The sequence below is a fragment of the Siphateles boraxobius genome, unplaced genomic scaffold (genome assembly GCF_051911475.1).
Source record: "Siphateles boraxobius isolate OS27281-9 unplaced genomic scaffold, OSU_SipBor_1 92, whole genome shotgun sequence".
In the NCBI taxonomy this organism is placed as follows: Eukaryota; Metazoa; Chordata; class Actinopteri; order Cypriniformes; family Leuciscidae; genus Siphateles; species Siphateles boraxobius.
This window is the reverse complement of record NW_027509222.1, coordinates 4,203,527-4,223,774: the sequence shown is the minus strand read 5'-3', so window position 1 is coordinate 4,223,774 and position 20,248 is coordinate 4,203,527. Positions and strand designations below refer to the sequence as shown.

The window sequence follows — 20,248 nt, the reverse complement described above, 5'->3', positions numbered from 1 at the left end:
TGCACTAACATGCGTTCATTTTCAATTGGCATATATGCGACTGAAACAGGTATATATAGTGCATCCGAAATTTTTCAACACTAACATTTTAAAATAACATTAGACATTATGGCCTTTAGAAAAATGTTTTTTGAGTGTGTGTTTGGCCCCTGTGGCGCAGCCTAAGCTTTTGTCCTTAATGGCATTTTTTCCCCTTATATTACTTTTATACTTTTTGAAAGCAGTACTTTTACACTTTTACTTAGTAAAAAGCTTGTTTGACTTTAGAGACTTTTTTTAGGGAGTGCCGCAATATGTAAATAATGCATTTCCTCAACACTGCTGACAGTTCTTTTAAATCGAAATATCATTTCACAATATTTCAAACTTTGATCTGAATAAGGGACAAAACTAATCAGTTTCTAAATAAAGTAAATCTACTTGGTAAAACAAATCCAGACACGCATTACAGTAAAAAAGAGATACAACACCCTCTAGTGGATCATGCCTGAAGAACACGCGAGACTCTCACACCCCTAAACATGTGGATGACTAAAATCATGCTCAGATCTTTAATTAAGAAGAAATACTCATATAGACATCTAAACCAGGTGTTTGTGACAGAACAACACTCATTTAGCAAGTCATTGCTGATGCTGTAAACGATATGAAAGATGACAGATACTATTATATATATATATATATATATATATGGCATGAACATCTAAGGTTGTTCTGAACTTTATCCACATTGTGTGTCAGGGTTATGAAAGTTACAGAACTAACCTAAACTCGAAACATTTCATTACTGTACAACAAATGCAATGATTACTAAATATGCTACTGAATATGATGCTGCAATCAGAAAAGCATAAGATAGCCTTTAAAGTGCATTAATGTGCTCCTGAAAGCCTCATCTCACTTCAGTAGTTAATGCTGAAGCTTCTGTCTTCATTTACTCACACTTAAGTGCATTAGTTTAAGAAATGTTGGGCCAGTTTGGGTTGAAAGATTCACAGAATGGTTTCTGGAAAGCAGGAAGCCGCCACTAAATGAAGGGGAAGAGTCTCTTTTTCAGGATGTAGAGCACTGTAGCCAGAAACAGAGCGAGAGCCAGAAAGATCAGCAGTTTGTCCGTCAGTTCACGACGATTATATTTCAGGATCAGTTTCCGGCCCGAATGAATGGTTCCCGTCATGGCCTTAAACTCTTCATTTGTCTCTTGTATAGTCCTCGATGATGTCGCTGGAACGAGAGAAAATTGAATAAAACTTACATTTAAGGATGGAGTAAAAGTAATTTCCCCCCGTAATGTTAAAGGACACAGTCACATGACCTCTGTTGTTCGGAAATGTGACGTTTCCACTCATACTTGTTCAGTTTGGACTGGTGGATCACGTGATGCCAGCAATCAGAAGCTTTTTTTGGTAGACAGATGCAGTTGAGAAGCAATGTCTTGCATGTTTTTAAACTTTTTATAATCAAATGTAACGATTTACATTGAACTTGAGTTAAAATGAATACCTCATACCAATATACCAGGCCAGATTTACATCTCAAATCTCAAAAAGATCATGCATCAGATTCTTTTACACAATTATCAAAATTTAATCTGCAAGTTTAAAATAGAAAACTTATTTCACCAAATTAATTATTGGAAAAGTACGGTATATATATATATATATACCGTGCTTATATTGTTCATTTCTTTAGCTGTAAAACCTTGTTAATTAGCAATAGCAATAAATCACTCACCTATGACAATTTCCTACATTTCTACTAATTTGTGAGTGAAGTATTCCTTTAATAGATGGACATTTTGATATATATATATATATATATGTTTAATATAAAATATATATACAATTATATATTTATATAATTTCATCTTCAAAAAGTCAGAAACATTCACTGTAATTCCGAATTGTAGAATGTCCTCCTCTGATATAAAGTCCCGCTTTACTTCCTTTAAGTAAATTTCCAAACCTTTGAACACAAAAGCTTTGAAAACATGTATCATCCTTGAGTCTGTTGTGAAGAACCTTTGATTTATCATGATGACAATGTTATATTGTGTTGGTTTGTGTAATTCATATCTCCACTTGTGATGATGATGTCCGTATGCCCCCCTCATTTCTTACTGCTAATATCTGTATCCTTTCGTTTGCAAGCAAAAAGAAGAAAAAAAGCTTTAGACTAAACACATAATACGCATCTGCATGATGTCACAGTTTTCACAGATTCATGTTGTTGTAGTTTTACACGGAGATGATAAGGGTGTCGTTTTCAAAAACTTGCACTTTGAAACCCATTTTTTAGGCCCCCAAAACGGTATTGTGTACATTAATGGCCAAAACACATAAAACGTCTTGCGTTTGTAGTTGAAAACAGTGTTGTGTAAACCGCCGCTAAGACTAATGATATTTCTCAGACGTGTTGTCCATTTCTTTAGCTGTAAAACATTGTTAATTAGCAATACCAATAAATCACTCACATAATTTAGATTTGCTAAATTTCTACTAAAGTGTGTGTGAAGTATTCCTTTAATAGATGGACATTTTGATATGATGATGATGTCGACAGGATGTTTGTTTTTACCCAGACTTCCGATGGTCTCGTCGCTCTGCTGCACCTGCTGTGACATCATACGACTGATGCTCATCAGACTCTCGGTGATGTCACTGGACGTCTGCACCAAACTCTCTTTAGTGGCCTTCCTGAACCCAGAACAACACGTGATTATGGATAAGAGAGCACTGGCTATAACAGTGTCGAGTAGTAAAAAAAAACTAAATGCTACATACAATTTTTTTTTTTTTCGTCGAACACAACGACTTGATTGTGATTGGCTGAAAATAGCAGCATGATTTACCTGTGTCTCACGGAGTCTCCTCCTTGAAGCAGTTCATCCTTCTCCAGATTATCAATGGCCAGTTTACAGGCCAGATTCGCTTTCCTCCAGGCCATCTGGTTACTGACACATCATGATTAAAGCTGACATTCAATACATAATCAGAGAAAAAGATTGGGGAATAAATAAATGTTTCTCTAACCTTAACATCTGCTTCCGATGGCTCTGCGTTTCACTCAAGATAGCTTGCTTATCAGTCTCTCGGTCTTGTTCTTTTGCCATCTGTTCCATGTCCTATCAAAACAAGTTTCCTTTTGCTAAAATCAGCTGTGTTAAACAAATTCAATAGCACTCAGATTTTTTTTTTTTTTTAACGGAAGAGTTCATTGAAATTTTAAACAAAATATAATAGAATTTAAAAGGAGAAAGTTTCTCTGGCCTCATCTCTCTTTACCCCCAGGTGATGGTTTTCTATTTGAATATACTTTAAAATATCATTTATTTCTGATGCAAAGCTGAATTTTCAGTATCATTCCTCCAATCTTCCAGTCTTTCACATGATCCTTCTGAAATCATTCCATATGCGGATTTATTAGAAATGTTTTTTAATAATTTATTATAAACCGTTGTGCTGCTTAATATTTTTTTGGAACCTGTGATACTTTTTCAGGATTCTTTGATTAATAAAAAGTTTTTTAAAAAAAAGAGAAAAGAATGGCATTTATTTAAAATAGAAATCTTTTGTAACAATACACACTACTGTTCAGAAGTTTGGGGTCAGTCTTTGTTTGTTTTTGTTGTTGTTGAAAGAATTTAAAAGTTTTTATTCAGCAAGGATGTGTGATCAAAAGTGATAGTAAAGATTTATATTGTTAGTAAAGATTTGTATTTTGGGTTAGGATTCAATAAATCCTGGAAAAAGATAATTCAGATCAAAGAATGATTTCTGAAGGATCATGTGACACTGAGGACTGGAGTAATGATGATGAAAATTCAGCTTTCCATCACAGAAATAAATGATATTTTAAAGTACATTCAAATAGAAAACCAATATTTTAAATTTTAATAATATTTCACAATATAATTTTTTTTGTCATAATAAATGCAGCCTTAGTGAGCAGAAGAGACTTCTTTCAAAAACATTAAAAATAGTAATGTTTCCAAACTTTTGACTGGTACTGTAAATACCTGCAAAACGCCAATAATCCAATTATAATTATTATACAATTACGATGGATATTGTCCAGGTGTCCATCACAAAAATGTTACCATAATAATAATAGTTTCAGCCATAACAGTAACAATAAAATCACAGTAACTTGGCATTATCCACCGTCATTTAAATAATAATAATAAAAACTAAATAAAAGAAATGCAGATATACAAAAACCTGTATTATAGAAACTTTTTTTTTTAAGTTCATTATTTAAATAAATAAAAACTGACAGAAAGACGAAAGTAACGTTGATTCTGGAAGCTGCTTGTAATTTGAATTATTTCCTATCATTATTATCGTAGTTTGGCCCTCTGTAACTGTTGCCCTGGCATGTATATCTGACTGGTTGAATGTACCTGAATCCTCAGTCTTAACTGATTGAACTTTTCCTTGACAGTGGAGTTGAGATCCAGCAGCACCGCCTGTGGCCCACAGCACTCTCTAATATCCTGACACGAGAAAAACAAACAATTCACTGTTTCCATTCATGCTGACTGACAAAGTCATGGCAATTATAGCCACATTTCTGCATTTACAGTTAGTTTTTATCGGGCGAGCTTGACAGCAAACCCCTGGCTGATATGATAATAGGAAAAATTAAGTCTACCTGAACAAGAGCTTTAATTTCCAGATCGTATTTAACAATCTCTTGTCCACATATTCGGACGTGTACATCAGAAGAGGACGCCATCTTTGTTGTTGTACGGTACGTCAGAAGGTCCATGCGTTAACGCATTTTCGTAACGCCTTTTTTCTTCATGCGCCCTGCAAAACTGTCCTGGGAACAGAGAGCAATGTGGTGCATACATGATACTTTATAATACGATTTTCCTAAAACAAATGCCTTGTGCATTTATATAGGGACTATTAAGTGACAGTAAAACCTTTTTTTCTGTCATATAATGCTCTTTTCTACTGGATTAATGGCTCACAAGAATACAATACTAAATTGCATTTTAAGATAGAATACCATAGCCAACTTTTTAATACTGTGCCAAATGTAATGTATATTATTTTATTTAAAATGAGTTAGTTGGGATTGTTTTGCACAGTTCTTAACATTCAAACATACTGTGAAAGATAACCAAACCCCACATAACAACTGACATAATAGCAGGGGAAAGTTTGTGGTTTCGTTTTGACTGAGAAATGCATGACTGTTGCCAGAAGTGACAGGCATCCAAGAACACAGTGAGGAAGAGAGAAAGAATTGGAGGAAGAGAAGAAAGGAAGAACAGAATGAGAGAGTTGGGTCTTGGGACAGTCATAATGTTGTCAACATGACATTTATGAAGAAAGTATAAATCTACAGCTTGCACAATTTAAATGTATGTGACTGAGTTAAGAAATATATTGCGGTTTAGAGAAAATGCTTAGCAATTATTTAAATGGATAGTTTACCCCAAAACTGAAATTCTGTCATTAATTACCCACTCCCATGTCGTTCCAAACCCATAAAACTTTCGCTCATCTTCGGGAACACAAATTAAGATCTTTTTGATGAAATCTGATAGATTTCTGTCCCTCCATGGACACAACTACAACTTTGATGTTTCAAAAAGTTCATAGAGAAATCATAAAACTAATCCATATGCATTTTCTGAAGAGACTCAACAGCTTTATATGATGAACAGATTTAATTGAGGCTTTTATTCACATAAACATTGATCAGTGCACACATCAGTAACGGAAAAGCGTGGGTAAATGGAAGCTCAGGCATGTTAGCTTGATGTGCGAGAACCAATGAGGTTCATTCTCGTGTTACACATCACTATTGAGCTTCAGCAAGAACTAATGAGGTTCATTCTAGTGTTACGCATCACGTTTGAGCTTCAGCAAGAACCAATGAGGTTCATTCTCGTGTTACGCATCACGTTTGAGCTTCAGCAAGAACCAATGAGGTTCATTCTTGTGTGACGCATCACGTTTGACCTTCAGCAAGAACCAATGAGATTCATTGTAGTGTTACGCATCACGTTTGAGCTTCAGCAAGAACCAATGAGGTTCATTCTCGTGTTACGCATCACGTTTGAGTTTTCGCAAGAACCAATGAGGTTCATTCTCGTGTTACGCAGCACGTTTGAGCTTCAGCAAGAACCAATGAGATTCATTCTAGTGTTACGCATCACGTTTGAGCTTCAGCAAGAACCAATGAAGTTCATTCTCGTGTTACGGATCACGTTTGAGCTTCAGCAAGAACCAATGAGTTTCATTCTTGTATTACGCAGCACTATTGAGCTTCAGCAAGAACCAATGAGATTAATTCTCGTGTTACGCAGCACGTTTGAGCTTCAGCAAGAACCAATGAGATTCATTCTTGTGTTACGCATCACATTTGAGCTTCAGCAAGAACCAATGAGATTATTTCTCGTGTTACGCATCACGTTTGAGCTTCAGCAAGAACCAATGAGGTTCATTCTCGTGTTACGCAGCACGTTTGAGCTTCAGCAAGAACCAATGAGATTCATTCTCGTGTTACGCATAACGTTTGAGTTTCAGCAAGAACCAATGAGGTTCATTCTCATGTGTTACGCAGCACGTTTGAGCTTCAGCAAGAACCAATGAGATTCATTCTCGTGTTACGCAGCACGTTTGAGCTTCAGCAAGAACCAATGAGATTCATTCTCGTGTTACGCAGCACGTTTGAGCTTCAGCAAGAACCAATGAGGTTCATTCTCATGTGTTACGCAGCACGTTTGAGCTTCAGCAAGAACCAATGAGGTTTATTTTCATGTTACGCATCACGTTTGAGCTTCAGCAAGAACCAATGAGATTCATTCTCGTGTTACACAGCACGTTTGAGCTTCAGCAAGAACCAATGAGATTCATTCTCGTGTTTCGCAGCACGTTTGAGCTTCAGCAAGAACCAATGAGATTCATTCTCGTGTTACGCAGCACGTTTGAGCTTCAGCAAGAACCAATGAGGTTCATTCTCATGTTACGCAGCTCCTTTGAGCTTCAGCAAGAACCAATGAGGTTCATTTTCGTGTTACGCATCACGTTTGAGCTTCAGCAAGAACCAATGAGGTTCATTCTCATGTTACGCAGGACGTTTGAGCTTCAACAAGAACCAATGAGGTTCATTCTCGGGTTACGCAGCACGTTTGAGCTTCAGCATGAACCAATGAGGTTCATTCTCGTGTTACGCAGCACGTTTGAGCTTCACCAAGAACCAATGAGGTTCATTCTCATGTTACGCAGCACGTTTGAGCTTCTGCAAGAACCAATGAGGTTCATTCTTGTGTTACGCAGCACGTTTGAGCTTCTGCAAGAACTTATGAGATTCATTCTCGTGTTACGCAGCACGTTTGAGCTTCCACAAGAACCAATGAGGTTAATTCTTGTGTTACGCAGCACGTTTGAGCTTCAGCAAGAACTTATGAGATTCATTATCGTGTTACGTAGCACGTTTGAGCTTCAGCAAGAGGACTGTTCTTGTGCATAAAGTAGGTTCGGTTGATCTCAAATCTACCTTTTCTATCAAAGATATTAGAAAAAGCAGTATCCTCACAACTGTGTTCCTTTCTTGAAAGAAATGATATCTGCGAGGATTTCCAGTCAGGATTTAGACCGCACCATAGTACTGAGACAGCTCTCATTAGAGTCACAAATAATTTGCTATTATCATCCGGTCGTGGTTGAATCTCTCTATTATTGTTACTTGATCTTAGTGCTGCATTTGACACCATTGACCACAACATTCTCTTAAATATACTAGAAAACTATGTTGGCATTAGTGGAATTGCATTAGCATGGTTCAAATCATACTTATCTGACCGTTATCAGTTTGTAGCAGTAAATGAAGAGATGTCTTATCGATCACAAGTTCAGTATGGCGTACCACAAGGCTCAGTTCTAGGACCGATGCTGTTCACTCTGTACATGCTACCTTTAGGAGATATTATTAAGAAACATGGAATTAGCTTTCACTGTTATGCTGATGATACTCAGGTCTATATTTCTTCAAAACCTATCGAAACTCACCATTTCACAAAATTATCAGAATGCATAGTTGAAATAAAAAATTGGATGACTAGTAATTTCCTACTACTAAATTCAGAAAAAACAAAGATTCTAATTATTGGACAAAAAGCTTCCACACGTAATAACCTACAATACTGTTTAACACTTGATGGCTGCTCTGTTAAGTCTTCGTCGCCAGTTAGGAACCTGGGTGTGCTCTTTGATACCAATATTTCAACTGAAAGTCACGTGTCTAGTGACACTATTGACCACAAAATTCTCTTAAATAGACTAGAAAACTATGTTGGCATTAGTGGAATTGCATTAGCATGGTTTAAATCATACTTATCTGACCGTTATCAGTTTGTAGCAGTAAATGAAGAAATGTCTTATCGATCACATGTTCAGTATGGCGTACCACAAGGCTCAGTTCTAGGAGCGCTGCTGTTCACTCTGTACATGCTACCTTTAGGAGATATCATTAGGAAACATGGAATTAGCTTTCACTGTTATGCTGATGATACTCAGCTCTATATTTCTTCAAAACCTAACGAAACTCACCAATTCACAAAATTATCGGAATGCATAGTTGATATAAAAAATTGGATGACTAGTAATTTCCTACTACTAAATTCTGAAAAAACAAAGATTCTAATTATTGGACAAAAAACTTCCACACTTAATAACCTACAATATTGTTTAACACTTGATGGCTGCTCTGTTAAGTCTTCGTCGTCAGTTAGGAACCTGGGTGTGCTCTTTCATACCAATCTTTCATTTGAAAGTCACGTGTCTAGTTTCTGTAAAACCACATTTTTCCATCTTAAAAATATATCTAAATTACGTCATATGCTCTCATTGAAAAATGTGGAACAATTAGTTTATGCGTTCATGACATCAAGGCTAGATTATTGTAATGCTCTACTGGGTGGTTGCCCTGCACGCTTAATAAACAAACTACAGCTAGTTCAAAATGCAAAAGCTAGAGTTCTTACCAGAACCAGGAAGTATGACCATACTAGCCCGGTTCTGTCAACACTGCATTGGCTCCCTATTAAAAATCGTATAATTTTTTAAATATTGCTGATTACTTACAAAGCACTAAATGGTTTAGCTCCGCAGTACTTGAGCGAGCTCTTAATGCATTATAGTCTCGATCTCGAAGTTCCGGCCAGTTGATAATACCTAGAATATCAAAATCAACTGCTTGCGTTAGATCCTTTTCCTATTTAGCACCAAAACTTTGGAACAATCTTCCTAACATTGTCCGGGAAGCAGACACAGTCTGTCAGTTCAAAGCTAGACTAAAACACATCTCTTTGACCTAGCATCCCACATAATACACTATCGACTTTTTATAATTAAATGTTAGGCTGCATAGATTAGGTCAGCCGGAACTGGAAACACCTCCCTTGAATCCTGATGTACTCGTTACATCATAAGAAGAATGGCATCTACGCAAATTTTAGTGTCTTTGTTTATACCGAGGTTTTCCCGCAGCCTGCCGGATCCAGGCCGTTTCCAGATCTGACGAAGGACTTTCGCCTGGACCCGATGACAATGCAGTGCTGAAGTGCCATCTAGCATCTCCCTATGGAGGATCCCTATACCACTCTACAGATAAAGCGTTGTGGAATTTTTCGGTTTGCGTACCTACCCGAAGTGATTAAATTAAAACTCTGCATCAAAATTTATAGACAAGACAAGTAGTTTGTTTAGGCATAGTTTGTAAGGAATTAAAAACCTGCGCACATATATTCAAACGCACGTAACTATAGAATCAATTCTTAATGCGCATGTGAACGCCATCAGCGTCTATCACAGTTTCGAGTTTAAAGTCTGTTTAGAGAGAACGGTGTCGTCTTAGCGGCCCCTAATTCAATAACAAATGATCATTTAGACGGAAGTGAATCAATCAAAACTAACTTTAGCTGGAAAAAACATTATTCAAGAACCACTATAAAACCAAACCAATCTCTGTTACCTTAAATTATATGTTTATCTCTGTAAAGCTGCTTTGAAACAATCTACATTGTTAAAAGCGCTAAATATATGAGGATGACTTGACTTGACTTCTGTTCATGTTTGCTGATCAGTGTTTAATTAAATCCGTTCATCATATAAAGAGATCGAGTCCCTTCAGTAAATTTGGACTAAACCTCTCAATTCATCATGATTATTTTTACCATGTCTTTATGTACTTTAAAGCGTCAAAGTGGCAGTTAAGTAGCTTAGTAGCTTTCATCAAAAAGATCTTCATTTGTGTTCTGAAGATGAAAGAAAGTCTTGAGGGTTTGGAACGACATGAGGGTAATAATAAATAATCAGAATCAGAATAAAACAGAATTTTCATTTTTGGGTGAAGTATCCCTTTAAGATTATGCAGTAAAAACACACGACATATGAAGTGCTGCAGTTTCTAATGTTTATTTTGATAGTAAAATCAGTAATAGAATTAGACTATCATGGTTACAAGCAGAATTGTGGTACCAACTCCGGGCTGATACAATGCAGTGACAATTAAGGATAATACAAAAAATTTAAATCAAATAATAAGAGGCACAATAACACAGACAGACACATTTTGAAGATCAATCACAACTGCTTATAAGCCTACTTCACATCTGTACACTAACAAGGCTTGATAAACCAAGCTGTTCTCCAACTAGTTGTGCCGAAAAAACAGAAACAAAAGAAACAAAAGTAAAAGAAAAAGTCAAAACCCAGCACAACACTGAAACATAAATAGAACAACTGTCAAGATATTGAATTTGAACAGGCATATATGTGAACTACAAATATAGACATTGCTAATAGGATCAAGTAACTGTTAGTTTCAGTAGGATACACTTCTGCAAAGTTTTGCTTAAGAATATCACCAGGAGATCTATGACAGAGCACTTAGCAATGAAATACAGCCTTCCTACTATGACTGGATCAAACAAACAAAAAAAAAAAACTGACAAAAAAACTAAAACAAAAAGAGAGAGATTTTACACTTAGGGAGTACACACACAATACTAGCTACTTAAAGATCCCATGCTAAATTATCAAGTAGAATACCATACAACATTAGAAGCACATGTTCACGTTTTGTGTATTTTTTTCTTCTTCGTTTTTCGTTCTTTTTCAAAGAACTGACACTTCATGTCAGTCTTTGTTAAATTGAATGTTGTATGGATTTTCAGAACTAAAGAAACGAAAGGATTCGAAATAAAAAGCTTTTGGTGGCCCTGGCTAAGTTTTTGCAAACCCGCTTCCAATGTTGAAGGTCAATTTAGTACTTTGATGCAAATTTGGCAAAAGTTGGAAGGGAATGTAAATCACTGCAGCTTAATTGTGTAGAAAAGTATGCGATCAGACAGGTGCGAGCATTCATCATCGACCTTTTTGGTAACGTTGGTTGTAGAGTCCATTAGTGATTGGAGCGTGTCCGGTGCACGTCAGTGCAGGAGATCTGGGCCATACAGTCCAAGTGACCCTACTAGCTCTCCATGTCTTCCTCAACAGAAACAAACAAACAAACAAACAAACAGACAATCAAAATTAGCTATCACCGCTACATTATCACGGCCCTTTTCCCGCTCGACCACTGGTTCGGTCCAAGTCCAATATGAGCGCCCGGTATGGGGTCAGGTCTTGGCACAGCTGTTGCAGTGGCTTGAGCAGATGTCGTAAGAGCAACTTTATTTCGGAACGGTTTCTAGCGTAAGATCGGGGAGGGAGAAGAGTTCACGGACCTGACTACACATGCCAAGTCATAGCTCCGAGGGTGTTCAAGTACATTTTTTGAAATTCAGCACCATGGGTGGCGAGACAGGACTCCTACCCAATGTCCATGTTTCTTTGAACCCAATAAAACGAAGAGCTTCTTTCCCCCTTTTGCCGTGAAGGGAGCCATGCAGCAGAAACCACCAAAAGAAGACTCAACTTTTCTCTGAGGGAGTGACTGAGTGCAAGGAAAGCGTCCCGACCGTATGAAAGATATCCACCGAGACTTCCCGCCCTCCACGTCTTTTAATTCCACCACTGGTCGATCTAGGCCGAGCAATGCGCACCTCTGCTTGTGTCGTCTTTGTGTTTGTGGAAAACTTGGTTCTGTTCAATGGAGAACAACTGCTGAAGGCCATTTCTGTTGGTTAGTGAATGACTCTGCTCCAGGTCATAGCCGGCAATCTGAGGAACAGAAGATCCAGAAGAATCGGGAGGCACAATAATCTTGAGCGTTGGTGAGGGGACACAATAATAAGGTTTTACATTGTCTTTGCAAAGCTTCTTCCACTCCGAGGGCTTCCCACTACGCACGTCGAACGTATAAAAGTTACAATGTATCATGTATGAATGGATTAACCTGCTTCTACCAAATCAAGACGAGGTCAAAACAAAGGCAGAGACAATTTAAACTTGCACCAGAACCTAAACAGAAGAAATCTCACATGGTTTATATATATAATCGATGATATAAACATTTAAAAAACAAAAAAAACAATGAGTCTATGATTGCATCACTCTTTGGATAGTCTCTCAACCAAAACATACGGGACAAAAGTCTTTACGCTTAATCATATTGGACTCCACTGAAGGAAGACTACATTCATCTTTCATTGAAAACTGTAAGAGGGCAAAGCAGCAACAGTTCTCATCTGAAGCAAGCTTACTGCTAGATGCAGCAGGAAAACAAACAAAAGAGAAAAAAAAAGAGAGAGAGAGAATTTCAGAGGAATCTTGTGATTTAATTCTTGGCATAATGGGCAAAATCTCATTTACGTAAAAAAAAAAGTCAATAGATCAAGTTTGGATTTTCTGAATAAGGCACCTGATTTTGCAGGCAACATTTCAAAAATAACATTGTAAATTCTGTAAAACCAAGTGCAATGCGGGTCTTTTTTCAGCTCGCGAGCTGAGAGTGATGGAGGTGGTTTACATCAAAGTATCAGAGTTTCTTTTCCCATTTGTGCTCATTGGTTAAAACAAAGACTGTCTGTCGCAAAAGCTCCAGGAATATCAATTTAGCAAGGTTAGCATGCGCAAACAAACATACCCATGGTTTCAAATATCATATGTAAAGGGATCATACAGAATTGTGAACATTTACGAGCAGCTGGAGTCATGATATGTAGGAATGCATGCTCGAGTTCTGCTGCTAAACCTTCAAGCGCTATTATGCGAGCCTGAAGGTCATTCTACTTGCGAGAACACTCAAGTTGAAACGAGAACACAAGATACAGAGTAACAAAATGCACAGAATGGTAAAACGATTCATCAAGGTCCATTAAACAACAGCACAAAAGGAAAGCAGGAAAAAAAGCAAAACAAAACTACAACATTCAATAGGTTAAATACATTGGAAAGAGCATGTTTATTTAGCAACAATAAGACAGGCCGCCTTCCGTGAAATGCTAGTTCTCAGCTTAGTCACCATGTTGTTTACCATCGATAACTAATTTTACAATACCCATGAATCAGATACAATTGTAAAAAAAATAAAAATACAAGTGCTGTAAACGAAAGCATCATCCTGTCTTTCTACAGAGGAAAACCTGCATAGTGCACCAATAGGAGTAATCTTTCTTATATATAGCGAACACATCTACACAAACCACTGAAAAGGAAAGGTGTAGATGCTTGTTTGAATGCTCTTGAGTATATACTGTAGCCATTTTAGAAGAATCCAATGTGAATTACCCAAATGCATTTGATGAATCCGCGGTATAAAGATAGTGGCGTAAGATCCATCTGTTGATAAATATTTGTTTATCATATAAAACTCATTGCTCGTAGCTTGAATGTAACAGGGAATGATTCACTATACAATTTTACAACGTGATTTAGCAGCTTTGCGTCCAAAATTATTGAATCATCAACAATATGCAGACAATGAAAACAATCAATCAATCAAATTGAAAATAGCTAGCTTACTCTTTTTTTTTTTTAGGATCCATTAGAATATCACGGTACGGTCGACTTCTGATAGATTTCCGCAAAAAAAAAACAAGCAAAATAAAGCAGACCATGCAAATCGTTCAGAAACAGAAAGCTACATTATTTCCCTTTAAAAAAAAGAATATGATGCTAAATGTCCGACTATGCAAGAAACATATTAAACTGCGAAATATATGCTGTATAAACAGTGAATTATGTTTTACTTTTTGTGAACTGTTTTTTTTTCTTTTTAAATGTATTCAATGCATATATCTGTGTTTTTGAAGGCAGAAGTAATTTCCCCAAGATTATAAAATAAACTATTAATTCATATGAATGTTAATCACGCTATGAAACAAAACAAACACACATATACAAATGTGTGCATGTATATGTGTATGTGTTCCTTAAATATCTTTCTTTATATAAAAAGCTTATCAGCAAAAAGAAAGAAACATAAAATACTGGCTTTAAATAGCAACCTTTTCCTGTTTGAATGCCACAGAGTCCCCCGGTTAAAACACTAAACGGCACAGCTCACAACATCACGTTGAATGCGAGAGCTTGCGACAGCAAACTACAATAACCACCAAACGCTCTCCATACAGCAGGCCGTCGACAGAAGGACAACATGCATTTCCATCTCCGTTTGCTCATCGTCACTTGCCATCAAGCTTATATTACAGGACAATCGTTATCATTTAGAGCTAATGACTTGGCACAAAAAATGCCAGTCTTGTTCGCCATAACAAATGGCTTTTTCTGTCTTTTGAGAATAGATGGGTTCTTAAAGAAAAAGTAAAAAAAAAAAAAAAAAAATAGATATAAACTAAAACAAAATAAAGACTAGTCCAATTGATTCCCCATGGCAAATGGAACTGCCTTACAGTACAGCGATATTATATATGTGTATATATATATATATATATCATTTTTTTTCTGAGCTCCTTTCTCAGATTTCCCTCAGTACGTAAAAAATTACTTTAAAAAAATCAATGACAACAATACCTATCTCTGGCCAGAGAGAATGTGTCAACACTGTACATCAACCTGAAGAAAAATTCAAAGCAGAATTTGTATTTTTCCATAGGAAATGTCTACTGAAGGCAAATGAAGATTGTGACGTCAGAGACTTCATTCCTCAGTGAGACGCATGCCAATGTCTGTCTCCGCTCCAGACCTCAGTCACACTGCTCTGGTCGAGACGGCAGAAGTCAAGTACGCACCGCAGCATTCAAACGAGGTCGGTTTTTAGCAGCAAATGGGAGGGGGAAAGCTTTTTTTTGTCTTGTTTTGTTTTTTATTTTTTTGTCTAGACAAAGTGCTTTTGCTTTCTTACATGTAATATAGAACTTATTATACATTTATAGATTTATAGATATATAATATAATATATATATATATATTCCACATTTAGATTAAATCTAAATTCCTTTCTATGTACAAAAAAAGGAAAATAAAAAAAGTTACAACACATCATGGACGGTATATAGAATCTTTACTATGCTACCAAAAGTAAATACAGAAAAATAGCCTTACAAAACTCTTTCTACCAGTTTAGATTTTAAAGGAAAAAATATTCTCCCTTCTTTGATCAAAATGATATTTGAGCAACAACCTTCCCCGCAAGCTTCAGCATAAAGTCACTTTTAAAAGGCCTTTGGAAGAGATTTTTCAGAATGACGAAATTTGCAGCAACTCGAGATCATGGTGGCATGATCAGTTCTCATTAAAGTAATTCTGATTATTTCGACGTAAACTATCATGGTTACTTTTTATTTTTTCTTTGATACTGGGGTTAAAAATAACCTGGACTTTTTATCATGAGATTCAGCCGGAAAAGTACATATAAGTAACTGATTGTGTTAAATAACAGTTTGCACAGGATCATCTGATTTTCCTTCGCAAGATAAGTGCTTTCAAAAACTTTTCAGAATGCGGGCAGCGAGGAGAGGAAAGATAAAGGCAATCTCTACAAAAATATACGCAATTTAATTTTTCTTTCAATATTTCAACAATAAGAGTAAGAAGACACAAGCATAAAAACGTTTCATGCTGAGTAACCCATCAGTTCAGAAGGAGGCATCTTAATATTGACTAATGCTTATACAAACTATAAACAAGACAAGGACTTTTGTGTATTATTTTTGTGTATGCACTCTTCTCTACGACTATAGGAAGAATAGAAATCCTTTCGGTTTCGTGATCATGTCTTCCTATGGGGCACAATAGAAACATCTTGATTAACTTTATAGCTCATCTTTTAAATACGCAACAAAACTTTGTGAAGGGAAACCAAACATTTCAAAGAAGTATATTTGAGAACAAAAAAGAACAGTACAAAATTGTACAAAACGAGGATGCAAATGAACGCTTCTTTCTGCAGAGAATTGGACCCAAGCAAATTTCACAGTTCATTAGAAATCCCTGACCCTACCATTTTTCCTACATTCAATACGGTGTCAGGTAAGCTGTGCAAAACCTTACTTAGACTGGCTAGTTGCCATTTTAAGTTGCATGTGTCTTTGGTACAAAAAACAAAACAATCAAAATATAGTGTGCAAACATCATTTTTGTATTTTATATGTGAATATTTCTTATAGCACGACACCGCCCACCCCCCGTCCCCTCTTAAACGAAGTACCGAAAAAAGACATTTGCCAGAGCCATCTTTTGATACAAAGCACAGACTCTGTGGCATATATATTTTCCATGTTCCTATGTACATTCAGAGTATCTTTAAAGAGCTGAATTACATTACAAACCTCGCCTACTTGCTTTCTGCAAAATGGTCCGTTTGCGCTCTCTATTGAGTTTTATTTTTCCTCAACTCCGCGATTACAAGGCACAATGAATCTTACTTATATATAAAGTACAAATATAAACAAAACCCAATCTGGGAATCAACTTTTTAAGCCCCTTTCGCTGAGAATTTGCAAAACAACATCAAGGGTGGTTTGACGTGAGGGCACTTCAACCAAAGTGTAGAAAGAAAAAGGTTTCACCAGTGGATAATAATCATCCCGCCTATTTACAATAAGGGGTTTAACTGACCATCATCTCAAGTCAAAGAAAGAAAAAGAAAAAAAAAACACACACTCTTTCTCTTTCTCTCCAACCTGAGACGATCGCAATTGTGAGGAAATGGGCGTCTGAGGCCCGTTTCCTCACCTCCTAGTCTTTTGACGCATCCGTATCCTACATAAATACACCGAACTTCAGTAACGTTGCACTACTCTTTGTTGAACGTCAGTTTTTGCGTTCTTCAGTACTTCCCTCGGCATTGTTGTAGTTGGTGTATAAAGGTGTATCTCGAAGGTGAAATCGTACATGCCGTGTTCAAAACCTCGGGAAGTCTTCATTTACACCTTTTTTCGACCGCTAAATCAAAGGAGCTAATGCCTTCGTAGTTTCTCTGCAGAGCGCGTCTCCGCTTTTCAAAACTCTTTATGGGCATTTGACAGATTTAGCTGGATGCAAGAGGAAAATGGCTACAGCAAAGACTGGTGCTAATTTAGCTTTTTTTCCTCTCTTTTTCTCGATTGTAGGAGGTATCTCATATATTGGCTTTTAATATTTGCAACATGGCGGCCTGTTGATTGATACCAGCCACATGCACACATGGTAGGAAACAGACTACTGAGTGCAAAGTTTAACTACTATAGTTTCATTTCCATTGGTGTGCAAGTGGTGAATATATACATACGTATGCACAGACAGGCGGGTACCGTATGCATGTATTCACTTTAAATGTGAGGGTGCGTCTCCAAGTGAAATGGACATGCAGAGTGTTGGGCCGATATACAGTGTGGGACAAGAATGGCGCGGATGGCTTCATGTGTGCTGCGAGGTTTACACTTTCGATGTGGGCACACGCAACCCCACCAGCCCTCCGGTGGGATCTCCTTTCCCAGTGTTCTCCAGGATCTGATTCACGAAGTCTGAAGTCTGGCCGGCCACTGGTGGCTTCACTGCATGAACAAAGAAAAGCTATTACTTTTTTTTTTTTTTTTTTTTTAATAAGAGTTTGTAAACACAATATTGAACAGTTCCATTAAGACGAGTGCAAAGAAAATACACTAATATTGCCACCTTAGTGATGAGTCTACGTTTTCAAACCAGGAATTAAAGTTGCGGTCACATTTACCGTTTTTCAGCAAATTTTCATGGGTGAAATCCAGCCATTTCAATAGGAATCCACGTGAGATCCATCGGAATGTCACGTGAGGGCGGAAGATTTCCCCACACAGATTTCGTTCAAGTTGGTCACGCGAATTCGCCACGTTGATAAACAGAAAGATGCTTGGTTTGAAAGTGGCTTATGTGTGAGCTGTGCGTCATACATCGCTACACTAGTAATGGAAAATGGACTTTTTTTGCCCCGTGAAATTTCAATTTTCAAACGTGGTTGTATTAAAAAAGTAAAGAAACTCACAAAATTGCCCTTTCTAAAAACTTTACCAACATTGCCGAAGAGTTTACTTCCCAGCCTTGGGCGACAAGTTCATGAGCTTCCACCCTATTTTGTTGTAGGGTTTCAGTTTGGCCCGGTTAAGAGAAAATGTTTCAGTGATAATGACAAGAAGAGGTTTAAAACATTCATCTTATGTTCTTTTAAAGTTGTTTTGATAACTGCGACAACAGTGGGATGAGGGTAAATTTTGTGGCGTTGTGATTTGCTCATTGTCCCTAACAAAAAGCGAACAGAGCAGAGCAAAGTGGAGGCTCTTAAAATTCTTGAAGGCACAAGGATAGTTGTTACTAGTGTGCTTGAGGGAAACTTGAAGACAGCTTGTGCAAGATCACACATAATTAGCATATCCGAAGTCAATGCTAAATGCCCTTTTACAAGTGTTGATATTAATGTATTGCATCATATTTTCTTACCTAGGGTATCATCAATAAGTTTATCCAACTTCTCCGTCATACTTGTTTCTTTGTCATGTGAGATATCCTGAACTCTGCTGACTATCTCTTCTTTGATTGCGTTGATCACAAACAGCAAACGATCTGAAAAAGAAGATAATCATATCTTTGTTTCATTCTTGGCATACATGGATGCATTTGCAAAACTTTGAAGAACTTACCAGCCCTATTTCAAAGGTAAGAAAGGTGGTTACACTCATTCGTTTCCCGTACAACAACGTAATTCGCTGCTTAACTACCATAGAACAATGCGTTAGCTAGTCACGACTGTTTCCCAAAACCGCACTGTCATACAACCACGTAGGTTAATGCAGGTGGTGGAGTAATAACTTCTTTTAATTTATCCATTTGAGATCAAATTAATGAAAATTATTTTGCTATAAATTGCAGAGACTAATTCTCATTTTGGTTTATTTCCAGATTCAATCATAGGCTCGTTCTTACGAACTAGAGCACGTACGCACATGCGCACTCTTCAAAAACGGTGCTTTGTATGTCTTGAAAAACGAAGATTTGTATATATTCTAAATGTACTGAATGTCAGCTTGCTTATTTTGCTCAAGATAAGGATTTTTTGAGTCCACGTGTCATGCAAACAAGAAACTCTGCTTCTAACCACAGGTCGAGAGCTGTCTTTCCAAACACACAACTTTGTGATGCTGTTTGTGAATGTTCGCTGGAATTATGGTTGAATGACTTGTTGAACTATGCTGATAAGGACGGAACGTGCGACCATAGTTGGCTAACAATGCTTTTGGGAAACGCACCCCTGGTTAGCAAAACAGAATCTAGAGAGATTCTATAATAAACAGTCTCAGGCACTTTCTTTAATATTTGATTGCAATGTCAAAACATACCGTATTCAGTTCCAAGGCCCCATAACTTCACTTTGTTGGCTTCATACTGAGCTTTTTTCTTCAGCCTGCAGGCCCTGGTGGAGAAAACAACCAAAAAGAAGAATCAAGAATTGCCGTTTCATCTGCATACTTACAAAAAATGTCCATCTTCATTAATAAAGGTGCCCTGTAATTTAGCATTTTATTCACTAACCATCTATCCATCCACTATACAGTTTGACCAGTCTACCTATGCTGGTATTGCGTTGCATAAGAATAAATCTAAGAGAAGTCATTGGGGTGTTGGCTTTGAGAAATGAAAGCACTAGTAGTAGTTCAAATAGCAAGGCTTTACCTGGATGCGAGCTTGTTCTTCTCCTTGCGAGATCGAGGCCGAGCGGTTAGTGGTAATTCACTAACGGGCGTCAGGTCACTAATAACTTTATTGAGCTTCCGGAGTTCATTGCCAATCTGAAGCAGCTTCCGTGGGTTTGGAGTAAGATCTTCCACATCCGTCCGGCGTGATTTCTTCAATGCGTATTTTCCTAAACAAGT

General features: G+C 37.1%; 2 protein-coding genes across 2 annotated transcripts in view; both read right to left on the bottom strand.

Annotated features, from left to right (window-relative positions):
- Positions 1-522: 522 nt before the first annotated feature.
- On the bottom strand, positions 523-17,800 carry bnip1b (BCL2 interacting protein 1b). Its single transcript, XM_077224755.1, has 7 exons — positions 17,677-17,800; positions 4,654-4,824; positions 4,403-4,495; positions 3,033-3,124; positions 2,852-2,953; positions 2,578-2,696; positions 523-1,224 (listed from the first exon to the last, which is right to left on the bottom strand). Exons 2-7 carry the CDS (start codon positions 4,768-4,770, stop codon positions 1,028-1,030), a joined length of 720 nt encoding a protein of 239 aa, XP_077080870.1. The 5' UTR covers positions 4,771-4,824; positions 17,677-17,800; the 3' UTR covers positions 523-1,027.
- The window catches only part of crebrf (creb3 regulatory factor), a 27,961-nt gene continuing 23,416 nt past the window's right edge, over positions 15,704-20,248 (bottom strand). The window contains exons 6-9 of the mRNA XM_077224754.1: positions 20,049-20,238; positions 19,715-19,788; positions 18,819-18,941; positions 15,704-17,902 (exon numbers count right to left, since the gene is read on the bottom strand). Of these exons, the coding sequence (XP_077080869.1) occupies positions 17,784-17,902; positions 18,819-18,941; positions 19,715-19,788; positions 20,049-20,238 (506 nt within the window). The 3' untranslated portion in view covers positions 15,704-17,783. The remainder of the gene's footprint in view (positions 17,903-18,818; positions 18,942-19,714; positions 19,789-20,048; positions 20,239-20,248) is intronic.

Excerpts from the sequence above, each read along its gene's own strand:
- bnip1b (XM_077224755.1), bottom strand. The coding sequence starts at position 4,770 with ATGGACCTTCTGACGTACCGTACAACAACAAAGATGGCGTCCTCTTCT. Across the intron at positions 4,496-4,653 it reads AAATTAAAGCTCTTGTTCAG|GATATTAGAGAGTGCTGTGG; the intron begins GTAGACTTAATT and ends TTCTCGTGTCAG. Across the intron at positions 2,697-2,851 it reads GGAGACTCCGTGAGACACAG|GAAGGCCACTAAAGAGAGTT; the intron begins GTAAATCATGCT and ends TTCTGGGTTCAG.